This window comes from Pyrus communis, chromosome 3, assembly GCF_963583255.1.
Source record: "Pyrus communis chromosome 3, drPyrComm1.1, whole genome shotgun sequence".
Lineage (NCBI taxonomy): Eukaryota > Viridiplantae > Streptophyta > Magnoliopsida > Rosales > Rosaceae > Pyrus > Pyrus communis.
Window position 1 is genome coordinate 30,441,762 of NC_084805.1, and position 11,629 is coordinate 30,453,390.

The window sequence follows — 11,629 nt, forward strand, 5'->3', positions numbered from 1 at the left end:
TCACATAATAAGTAGTCAATAACAAAAGTGATTGTCAATGACTTATACATGATACGCATAATACTAATATAACAAAGGTAATTCTCAATGACTTTAGACCAAGATCAATTATTTATTATTTACAAAAGGAATGTTATTACTTTTGTTAATTACTTTTGTTAATTATTATGTTCAGTGTGTGCTAAAATGTTATTGAAAAAAAATCAAAAGGATGATCTGCGTATCTGAATACTTCCCCAGCTTCGGGTAAAAGAAAGCATCGCCTCTGAGCTATCCACCATCTTTCCCTTCTCTGCCATTCCCAAAAAACTTCCAAAACCGCTGATTAAATTGTCTACTAGTCAAATAAAGCCGTTGTCTCAATTTTCGGTTTCGAAGGCGATGTCAGACAAGTTCTCGGCGACGCTTCGAATCGGAGATCTCAACGATTTCATTGCACCGTCTGAGGGCTGCATGGTCTCTCTCAAAGGCCTCAAAGCCTCCTCGACCAAGTCCTCTGTCAAGCCAGAGGTAAATTCCTCTTCTTTTTTTTCTTTTGTTGGTAGATAAAGAAGTAAAAATTGGGAAAATTTTGAAAAAATAACTAAAATTTAGACCCTATATTTAAGCTCTTTTAAGGTTACGATAGTTATAATTGAAAGTAACGTTGAAAGTACTAATATACTCTTGATAAAAGATTTTTATGGAAAACCATAAAGCAAACAGGCGCTTCAAACTCAAAACCAAGTTTATAGTAGTCTCCATGTTCCAGCCTCTTCAAACCTAACAAAAACCCATTTGAGTTGGAAATTTTTCAAAACTTACAAACCTTTGGTGTGAATTGGCCTCGAGCACGAATAACCCAACTACCATTCCAATCCCAAAACATCATTAATCAAACAAAATGCACTCAGATTTTTGGGAAAATTCAAGAGAGAGGGTAACTGCGGTGGTTTGGGGATGAAATGGCGTCGTTGTTGGCTGAAGACGACATTCTGGGCAGGAAGGTGCTACTATTGTTATTGCAACTTGTCCTTGTGTTTGATGAATGAATATAAAGAAAGAAGCTTGTGCCTCCATTGCAGTGCGAGTCCAAAGCAACACAGAGACAACATTTGACATGAAAAGAAAAGCTCGAGACTCTGTAGGGTATATTAGTACTTTCACATCAACTTTTGTTATTTATCCAAATTTCCCTAAAAATTGCTGCTTTTACTGATTGTTTTATCTGGTTCAGATCCTCCATTTTTTACCCGTGCATTTATGCTTTATTGGAGCTGAATTAGTAATGTTTAAGCTTTTTGGTAATTTTTTTGGTGTGAAGATTTCAACTTCTAGCAAGCAAGTGAAAACAGAACCAGTTAAAATTTCACTCAAAGATTGCTTGGCATGCAGGTAAATCATCTTTCATACACATGCTTATTAGGTTTCTTATTTTGTGATGCTACGAAGTTCAAGTTTTAATCTTTTATTTAAATTTCATTTTTCTTTCGAATTGGTGTGTCGACTTGCTGTTTTGCCCACGTTTTACCATCAATATATGCGTGCAACGATATTACCCTTTCAAATTTCCACAGAAAATTAATTGCGTGCATATAATTGGTATATTGATCTGTTGTGCAAAGCTGGGTACTGTAAAGATGGAATAGCCGGCTTAAACTTTCTGAACTATCAGCTAGATAACCGAGTTAGGATTCATATGACCCCATGCAAAAGGGATAATATCTATGGTTTTGGGTTCTTTGCAGTGGTTGTGTAACATCAGCGGAGACAGTTATGCTGGAGAAGCAAAGTTTGGATGAGTTTCTTCTTAATCTTGACAAAGGAAAAGCTGTCGTTGTCTCCCTATCTCCCAAATCAAGAGCGTCCCTTGCCGTTAATTTGGAATTCCACCACTTCAGGTGAGCTAGATTATTTCAACTTGTTTCTAATAGAATCCCAGTAACTGTTCAGTATTGATGTATTCAATAAGATAGTCGAGCACACCTTTTGTCATTGGATTTTAACATCGGAAGTTAATTTCAATTTTCCAGGTCTGTAGGAAGCTCACAACTTTTTTTAAGTCCTTGGGTGTAAAGGCTGTATTGGACACAAGTTGCAGTCGAGATTTACCAATTGTTGAATCTTGTAACGAGTTCATCACAAGGTACAAACAAAGCCGGTCATCTGATGGTGAAAGGTGTCAATCTTCGTTGCCCATGATTTCATCAGCATGTCCAGGTGTATATATCTTAGCCTATAATAGTTTGGTACTAATTTGCAGCAGGGTTTTTATTTGGTTAAATATAATAGTTTGGTACTTATTTGCAGCAGGGTTTAACATTTTGGTTTTTTTTTATTAAAGAAATTTGGCAAATTGTTTTTATGATGCACTATAAAACAGCTACGTTTATTGCAGGTTGGATATGCTATGCTGAAAAACAATTTGGATCCTATGTTCTGCCTTATATTTCATCAATGAAGAGTTCCCAGCAAACAATTGGAGTTATTGTTTAAAAAAACTCATGTATGCCAAAAAATGGGTCTAAGGTATGTTTTGTGTCCCTTGTTTCTTTTTCTGGCCGATAATTGTGATGTGAATCATTTCTGCTGTGCACTTGTCGCTTGATAATTCATAACAGTTCGAATCATTGCTGTTCGATAATGTGTATGTATGATTTATGAAATTTCGGTTGTTGACATAGCGTGCTTTGTAGGTGTTGTGCTAGGATAGCACCAAACCACGCGGAACCAAATCCAGCTAACCCACAGGATATTTATCAAATGAAAATGCAAGAACAAAATATAAAAGACACAAAGATTTTAACGAGGTTCCTCCACAGTCAGTGTAACTGGAGTACGTCCTCGGAGCAGTAGGAGCTCACCCAATAATCCACTATCAACCAAATGGGAGTTTACAAAGTGTTGACAATCTCACAACCCAAAAGCCAAATACATCCAATAGCTCACACACACCAAAGAAACAAATAGAGAAAGAAATATAAAGAATAATTTCTTCTCTATACATATAGCTCAAAATTATTACAACAACAATTACTTTGGTTGATGATTACCAATCAAATGAAGCAACAACTTCTTCTTCTGTTTTAGGCTCTCTGCAACTCTCCCTTGCTCTCTGCAAAAAAAAAAGCTCTTTCTTCTCCTTTTTTTCTGCAAAGGCAAATGAGCTCTCTGCTCTCTTGTTTCCTTCTAAAACCGAATGAATGAGCTCTCCTACTTCTCTCCCTCTTTTATTCTAAACCAAATAATGAGCTCTCTTTTTCTTTTCCAAAAGCAACAAACACTTTTCCCTTTTTTTCTCCTCAAAACAAGGAAAGGTGTTGTCCACCTTCTTTTGTTTATTCTAAAGTATATGGCCACTTGGCCACATAATCCAACAATCTCCACCTTGGCCAAGTTCTGAAAACGCCATGATAAGCCAACCAACACAATCAACACAAAAAACACTCCCAATCACTAGCAAGAGAACAACTAATGCCGAGCCAAATGCTCCAAAACTCCTACAGCTCAACGCCTTCTTTAAATAGGCAAAATGTGAGCCAAGTTCAAGCAATGAATAAACTTGGCTACACCAACAACCTTAGTCAACATATCAGCGGGGTTGTCTTTAGTTGGAATCTTCTGGAGAATGATTTCTCCTTCACCAACTACTTCACGAACAAAGTGATAACGCACATCTATGTGCTTGGTCCTCGCATGATGAACCTGATACTTAGCCAAATAAATGGCACTCTGACTATCACAATGCACCTTCACCTGCTTCTGTTCAACCCCCAAATCTCTAATCAGTCCATGTATCCAAATGGCTTCCTTTATAGCTTCAGCAACTGCCATATATTCAGCCTCTGTAGTAGACAATGCAACAGACGACTGCAAAATGGACCTCCAACAAACTGGCCCTTTAGCCATAGTAAACACATAGCCTGTAGTAGACTTCCTTCCATCCAGATCATCTGCATAATCTGAATCAACATAACCAACAGCAAAATGACTAATACCAGAGTCATCCCTCTCAAAGCATAAACCAACATCTTGAGTACCATGGAGATACCTCAATATCCACTTAGCTGCTTGCCAGTGCTCTTTACCAGGATTATGCATATATCGACTCACCATGCCAACTGCATGAGCAATATCTGGTCTAGAGCATACCATTGCATACATCAAACTACCAACCAAATTTGCATATGGTATATTTTTCATTTGCAGCTTCTCCTTATCAGCTTTAGGACATTGTAGAGAACTCAATTTAAAATGAGGAGCCAAAGGGGTACTAACCGGTTTAGTTGAATCATGAACTCCAAACTTCCGAATCAACTTCTCAAGGTATTGTTTTTGATTCAAACAAACCAGACCCTTCTCTCTGTCTCTAGTGATCTCCATGCCAAGGATCTGCTTTGCTTCACCAAGATCCTTCATCTCGAACTCATTCTTCATTTGATTCTTCAATTTATCAATCTCTTCGACATTATTTGAGGCAATCAACATATCATCAACATATATCAACAAATAAATGAAAGACCCATCTTGCAACTTCTTGAAGTACACACAATGATCATATTGACTTCTAGAATAATTTTGGCCTCTCATAAATTTATCAAACCTCAAATACCATTGTCTTGGAGATTGCTTCAAGCCATAAAGTGATTTCTTCAACTTGCAAAACAAATTCTCTTTCCCTTTCACTTTATACCCATCCGGTTGACACATATAGATCTTTTCATTCAAATCACCATGTAGGAAAGCCGTCTTCACATCGAGTTGCACAAGCTCAAGATCATATTGTGCAACAAGAGCTAACATAATGCGAATTGAGGAGTGCTTCACAACTGGAGAAAAAATTTCATTGTAGTCAATGCCTTCCTTTTGTGTATACCCTTTAGCAACTAATCTTGCTTTGAATCTTACATTGCTTTTCTCATCAGCATTTTCTTTCTTGGCATACACCCATTTACAACCAATAACTTTCTTACCCTTAGGCAATTTAGCTAACTCCCAAGTCTTGTTCTTCAAGAGAGAATTCATCTCATCACCCATGGCATTGTACCACTTCTCCTTTTCCTCACTCTCAATGGCTTCCTCAAAATTGGATGGAATCTCATCAGTGATAATAGGAAGAGCAAAAGCAACATAGTCACTATACCGAGCTGGCTTGGTAATTTGTCTTTTTCCTCTGTTCTTGGCAATAGACTCTTGAGGTGAAACTTGCTCTTCAACTTGAATAGAATTTTCAAGTTCAACTTCTTCAACATCCTCATGGTCTCCCACTTCTTCACTTGTAGTGGCTTCGACATCAGCGGAAATAGGATTTGAAGTACTAGAGGCAACTTTCTCAAGCTCCACCTGTTGGACATCTTTCACATTCTTTTCAGAGTCTCTGAACATATTTTCTTCATCAAATGTCACATCTCTGCTGATTACAAGTTTCTTCATCGTCCTGCGACCATAACCTGTAACCTTTGACACCACTACTAAAACCAAGAAAGATAGCCTTTTTGGCTCTAGGATCAAGTTTATTTTCAGTTACATGAAAATAAGCAGGTGAACCAAAAATACGAATATAATCATAATCAGTAGAAGGTTTTCCAGTCCATACCTCCATTGACGTCTTACCCTGAACAGCAGCTAAGGGTAATCGGTTGATGATGTGACATGCATAAGTAACTGCCTCTGCCCAAAACGACTTGCTCAAATCCGACTGAGACAACATGCATCTAACATTCTCAAGCAAGGTTTGATTCAATCTTTCTGCAACTCCATTTTGTTGTGGAGTTCCCCGGACACTAAAATGTCTCACAATCCCTTCCTCTTTGCAAACTTTAAAGAAAGGGTCGGATGTGTATTCACCACCATTATTCGATCTCAAAATCTTAATCTTTCTCCCAGTCTGGTTCTCAACCATTTTCTTCCAACCCAAGAAAATGCTCAACACCTCACTCTTGTGCTTCATACTGTAGACCCAAGACCTTCTTGAATAATCATCAACAAAGGTCACGAACCAATGTCTACCACTCAAAGAGGGAGTCTTTGTAGGACCCCAAACATCCGAATGCACATAATCAAGAAAGCCCTTCGTCTGATGTACAGCAGTACCAAACTTCACTCTAGTTTGCTTCCCCAAGACACAATGCTCACAGAAATCAAGCTTACAAGTCGTGGCACATTTTAGAAGACCTTGTTTCACAAGCCCTTGTAGAGCTTTCTCACCGGCATGGCCTAATCTCATATGCCACAATCTAGTAGTATCAGAATCAGATGTGCCCATATTTTCTGAGACTACAGATGCTTCACCTGTCACAGTGCTTCCTTGCAATAAATACAAATGGCCACATCGAGGAGCTTTCATCACAACAAGTGCACCATAAGTCACCTTCAATGTCTGCCCATCTGAATGAAACCTGAAGCCCTTGGCTTCCAAAGTTCCCAAAGAAATAAGATTTTTCTTCAAATTCGGTACATACCGAACACCTGTCATCTTTTTAACCATGCCATCATGCAACTTCAAACGAACTGTAACAATCCCTTTTGTTGTGCAAGGATTGTCATCTCCCATGAACACAACACCGCCATCAAACTCTTTCAAGCTTGAAAACCAATCCTTGTGAGGAGTCATATGATGAGTACAACCCGTATCCAACACCCACTTAGTAGCACAATCAAATGATGAGGAAGTGGTTAAAGCAAAATCAAGAAAATCTGTTTCAACTTCAGCAACATTAGCTTCAGAACTTTCTTTACCTTTGGTCTTCAATTTAGGACAATCTTTCTTCCAATGGCCCTTATTACGACAAAAGGCACATTCATCCCTTTCCAAAGGTTTTCTACCTTTAGAGTTTCCTCTAGGTCGAGACTGTGATTTTTTCCTACTAGAAGATGATCTTCTCTCCGATGATCTACCTCTAACAAATAAATCTTCCGAGGTATTATCGTGATTTTTATCTCTATGCCTCATTTCATAATTCATCAAGTCATTTGACACATCTTCAAATTTCACAGTTTCTTTACCATGCATAATAGTGGTAACAAAATGCTCATAAGAGTCCGGCAAGGAATTCAACAATATTAAGGCCTTATCTTCATCCTTAATATCCTCATCTAAATTTAACAAGTCGGCAATCAACTTATTAAAAGTATCAAGGTGTCTAATCATTTTTGTACCTTCTTTGTATTGGAAGCGGTAGAGCTTTTTCTTCAATTGTAGCCGGTTCTCTGCACTCTTCGTCATATACTTGTCTTCCAATTTTTGCCACAACACACTTGCCAATGTCTCCCGCATCACAAAATACTTCTGAGTTTTTGCAAGGCACAACTGAATTGACGAGCAAGCCCACAAATTTAATTTCTCCCATTCCGGCTTCGACATAGCTTCCAGCTTCTCTCCCAAAGCGGCAAGTAGATCTTGTTGAGCCAACACATCTTTGACCTCACATTGCCACATCCCAAAGTTGTTTGTGCCATCAAACTTTTCAACTTCGAACTTTGCATTTTGCACCGTAGTTCTTGCAAATCCGGAGCTGCTTCCAAAAGGATTCTCATCTTGCCCGTCTGACATTTTTTGGCAATTAGACAGTACCCAAGAGCAACCAGTGCTCTGATACCAATTGTTGTGCTAGGATAGCACCAAACCACGCGGAACCAAATCAAGCTAACCCACAGGATATTTATCAAATGAAAATGCAAGAACAAAATATAGAAAATAACACCAAGATTTTAACGAGGTTCCTCCACAGTCAGTGTAACTGGAGTGCGTCCTCGGAGCAGTAGGAGCTCACCCAATAATCCACTATCAACCAAATGTGAGTTTACAAAGTGTTGACAATCTCACAACCCAAAAGCCAATACACCCAATAGCTCACACACACCAAAGAAACAAATAGAGAAAGAAATATAAAGAATAATTTCTTCTCTATACATATAGCTCAAAGCTATTACAACAACAATTACTTTGGTTGATGATTACCAATCAAATGAAGCAACAACTTCTTCTTCTGTTTTAGGCTCTCTGCAACTCTCCCTTGCTCTCTGCAAAAAAAAGCTCTTTCTTCTCCTTTTTTTCTGCAAAGGCGAATGAGCTCTCTGCTCTCTTGTTTCCTTCCAAAACCGAATGAATGAGCTCTCCTACTTCTCTCCCTCTTTTCTTCTAAACCAAATAATGAGCTCTCTTTTTCTTTTCCAAAAGCAACAAACACTTTTCCCTTTTTTTCTCCCCAAAACAAGGAAAGGTGTTGTCCACCTTCTTTTGTTTATTCTAAAGTATATGGCCACTTGGCCACATAATCCAACAGTAGGACCATTCTATATCAGTGATGAAATTCTTGTGTGTAATTACTTGTTATGCATGTCAAAATATTTTTGTTCCTCCCTGTTTTTTTTCCTCAAGATTATTGTATACCATTTGATAGCACATCTATTGGAAGACGTAGATCTTATTTTTCTTAGAAACTTATCGAGTACAATGGAAATTAACAAATTTCTGCAAGATCCTAGCATATGTTAGCACCATTTTCTGTTAACGTTTATGACATACCCAATGGTCTTGGATCATAGGCAGACTTGTTCAGTCCACCTCTGATTATTGCTCTGCCTTGGGCTTATTTAGTGTTGAAAATTTTAGGTATATAACTTTCTGTGGGTGAACTTGAACGATTATACTGAACTATTTACATATCCCTGAATGATTTCACTTGACAGGACAGCTGATGTTTACCATGCAACTGTGATGCCTTGTTATGATAAAAAGCTTGAGGCTCCACGTGATGACTTCGTTTTTGAAGTTGATCAATCTGAAAATAATGAGAATGAAGGTCTAAGTGTTACAGAGGTAGACTCGGTGTTGACATCCGGGGAAATTTTAGAACTGATACAGGTGAGAAATACCAATTACCATCTCTGCTTCAGTGGTTACAACTTGAGATTTCCAAATAGTGCTGACATGATATCCAGTCTTTGTTTTCTTTCTTTGTTTTGGTGGTTGCAGTTGAAAGGAGTAGATTTCAAAGGCTTAGAAGAGTCCCCTCTAGATAACATGTAAGAGCTGTAAAAGTTTCAATAAGGGCTCCTTCTATCTGCTTTGATTATTCTAAGAAATACGTTGTTCTGCCAGGTTGACAAATTTTAATGAAGGGAGTCTTTTTGGTGTCCATGGAAGCTCAGGGGGTTATGCGGAGACAATATTCAGCTATGCTGCTGAAGTGCTCTTTGGAAGAGAAGTCAAGGGCCCTATTGATTTCAAAACAGTTAAAAATTCAGACTTCCAGGAAGTGACTTTGGAAGTAAGTCAAGTTTTTCTTTTAGTTCTGCTCACACATTTGTAGCGTAGCTTTTTTGTAATTGTAACTCAAGCTTCGTCAATTTTGCATCCGTATTGTACTTGTAGTGCGTATCGTTGGAAAATCTAGGGGCTAATTCCTTGTATTAGCATTTTCTGTTCATTTTTATGTAGAGTATTGATGGCCTCTCGTTTAGGTGGATGGGAAGACTCTATTGAAATGTGCACTGTGTTATGGCTTCCGGAACCTGCAAAACGTTGTCAGGAAAATCAAAATTGGAAATTGCGATTATCATTTTCTAGAGATCATGGCATGCCCTTCCGGTATTTTTTGGCGGTTGGAAAATTTTCTACTTGTTAATCCTTCAAATAGATATGTGTTTTAATACGTTGACTATCCATTACGTGGATTTGGGATTTTGGAAGTAATACTAACTGGAACTAAACAGGTTGCTTAAATGGTGGGGGACAGATTAAGCCACAGCCTGAACAATCCGGAAAGGAGTTGATTCAGTTATTACTAGCAGCTTATATGGAAAACGTAAGAGTTGGACTTATCGTCGGTTATTTTGTTAGTTATCGTTGGCCTGGGGAATAGTGATGTTTTTTTTTTGGCTTGGAATGCTAATCCTTTAATATTATACAGGTCTTGGTAGCTGATCCCCTTGGAAATCCTTTGGTGCAAAACTTATACGACGAGTGGCTCGAGCATCCTGGCTCAGAGAAAGCTAAGCTACTCTTTCATAGAGAGTACCGCCGTTTCGTGAAAAGCCTAACTTCTCAATTGCACAATTGGTAAATGCCACCTTCCGAACGCTAGTTTCCTCCACAACATGCGAACATCCCGTGATGGTCCATTTGAGTACAGTTGCTCGTCATCTTCTGGGAGTCGTCAAATTTTTTATGTAGAGAACTAATATTTTGTTCCAGTTTTTCCCTAACTAATGTGTATAGGAAACATACCTTAATAGAAAAAATCAATTACATGCGGTTGTAAGAAACCATATAATTTTTTTCATATTGATTTAAGTACACATATATCTTGCTTCCCATTGTGTATCCATTTTTTATCGGCGCTCACTTTGCTTGGGAAATAATTTCTGCAATTCTTGTCTTTTTGGACACCTGTTCTTTTTCTCTTTCTGCACATGCTTCTTTTTTATTTAGTTTGTTCAATTCAAAGGTTTAAATAAACACGAGTATGCAAAACAGAAAATTGACGTGTGGAATCACTTTCGTGAATTTATTCCCCCATTTTGATATCATGTAATCATTAGTATGTACGAGCATGCGAAATACATCAAAATCCAAGTTCAAAGAATGTTGATATATGGTGCATGAAGAAAATACGCACTATGCAACCGTAGAAGCGTAGTTAGCAGTATGCCTAATACAGTAAGTCATCTAGCAGTAATACTACGGTTACTAATACTGGAGGAAGTATAAGTTGGTTTACAGATGAAGAGAAGTATCTACATCAGAGCCAGAATTAGGAATCGAGTCTTCAAATTTGTTTGAACAGGTTTTTAACGAGGTGTCGTCTGTAAAAGTTGGCCATAAGTTGATCAAAAGCAGCGTCTCAGTTTTCCTTTGCGGACAGTCCACATGCTTGCTCTGCAATGTCGGCCACAGGGACAGAGAACCTCCGGATGCTGACGTCCTGCGACCATGGACAATATGATCAAAGTGGAAAAGATTTTGCATGGTGAGATTTCTATCCATCGCCGTGAACTGCTTTGGTTCGGAGTCAGTGGAGAGAGCTAGCATTCTCGAAATCTCTCTCTCCTCTCTCATTGCCTTCACTCTCTGCAGCTCCCTAAACCTTTCTTGCAGTAGAGCTATGGAGGAATGAACGACAGTCGTTTCGTGGCTTTCCCTATCCATTGGATCAGAAAAGAGGTATACTTTAGGTTCAGAATTAGGGTTGTGGGAAGTGGCCTCTAAGCTTTTATGTGTGTGTGTGTGTAGGATTTGAGGATCGTTACAGGCATGATGCATGCATGTTTTATAAGATTGCGTGCTTCAGTTAAGTAATCTAATAAGTGGATTAAGTTGATGGGGTGAAATTTTAAAGTGATTTGAGTAATTTAGGAATGAGATTAGGCAGCCAAGCAGCAAAGTCCAAAAAGAAAAGGAATTTCGTTTGTTTACCTTAATTAGTGTATGTCGGGGGAGAGGCAAAGGCATTGCTAAAGGAGAAAAGGGTATGGAGAAAATTCCAATGAGAGTGACATAGAAACAAACAAGCACATGGAAGGGAGGTGTTTGGAGGAATAATAGGTTGGACGATAGCCTGTCAACTGAAAGCCCTTTTTAGGTTTAGCCCTTGAAGATGATGGAACTTTTTTATTGTTTTGGTGACTCTTTGTTCTTTCTTTACAT

At 38.3% G+C, this 11,629-nt stretch overlaps 1 protein-coding gene and 1 pseudogene across 1 annotated transcript; one reads left to right on the forward strand and one right to left on the reverse strand.

Moving 5' to 3' along the window:
• Window positions 1-381: 381 nt before the first annotated feature.
• Window positions 382-10,046, forward strand: LOC137727383 (protein NAR1-like; annotated as a pseudogene).
• Window positions 10,047-10,699: 653 nt separating this feature from the next.
• On the reverse strand, window positions 10,700-11,131 carry LOC137728648 (uncharacterized). The gene has a single exon (XM_068467377.1). It carries the CDS (start codon window positions 11,129-11,131, stop codon window positions 10,700-10,702), a length of 432 nt encoding a protein of 143 aa, XP_068323478.1.
• Window positions 11,132-11,629: the final 498 nt, after the last annotated feature.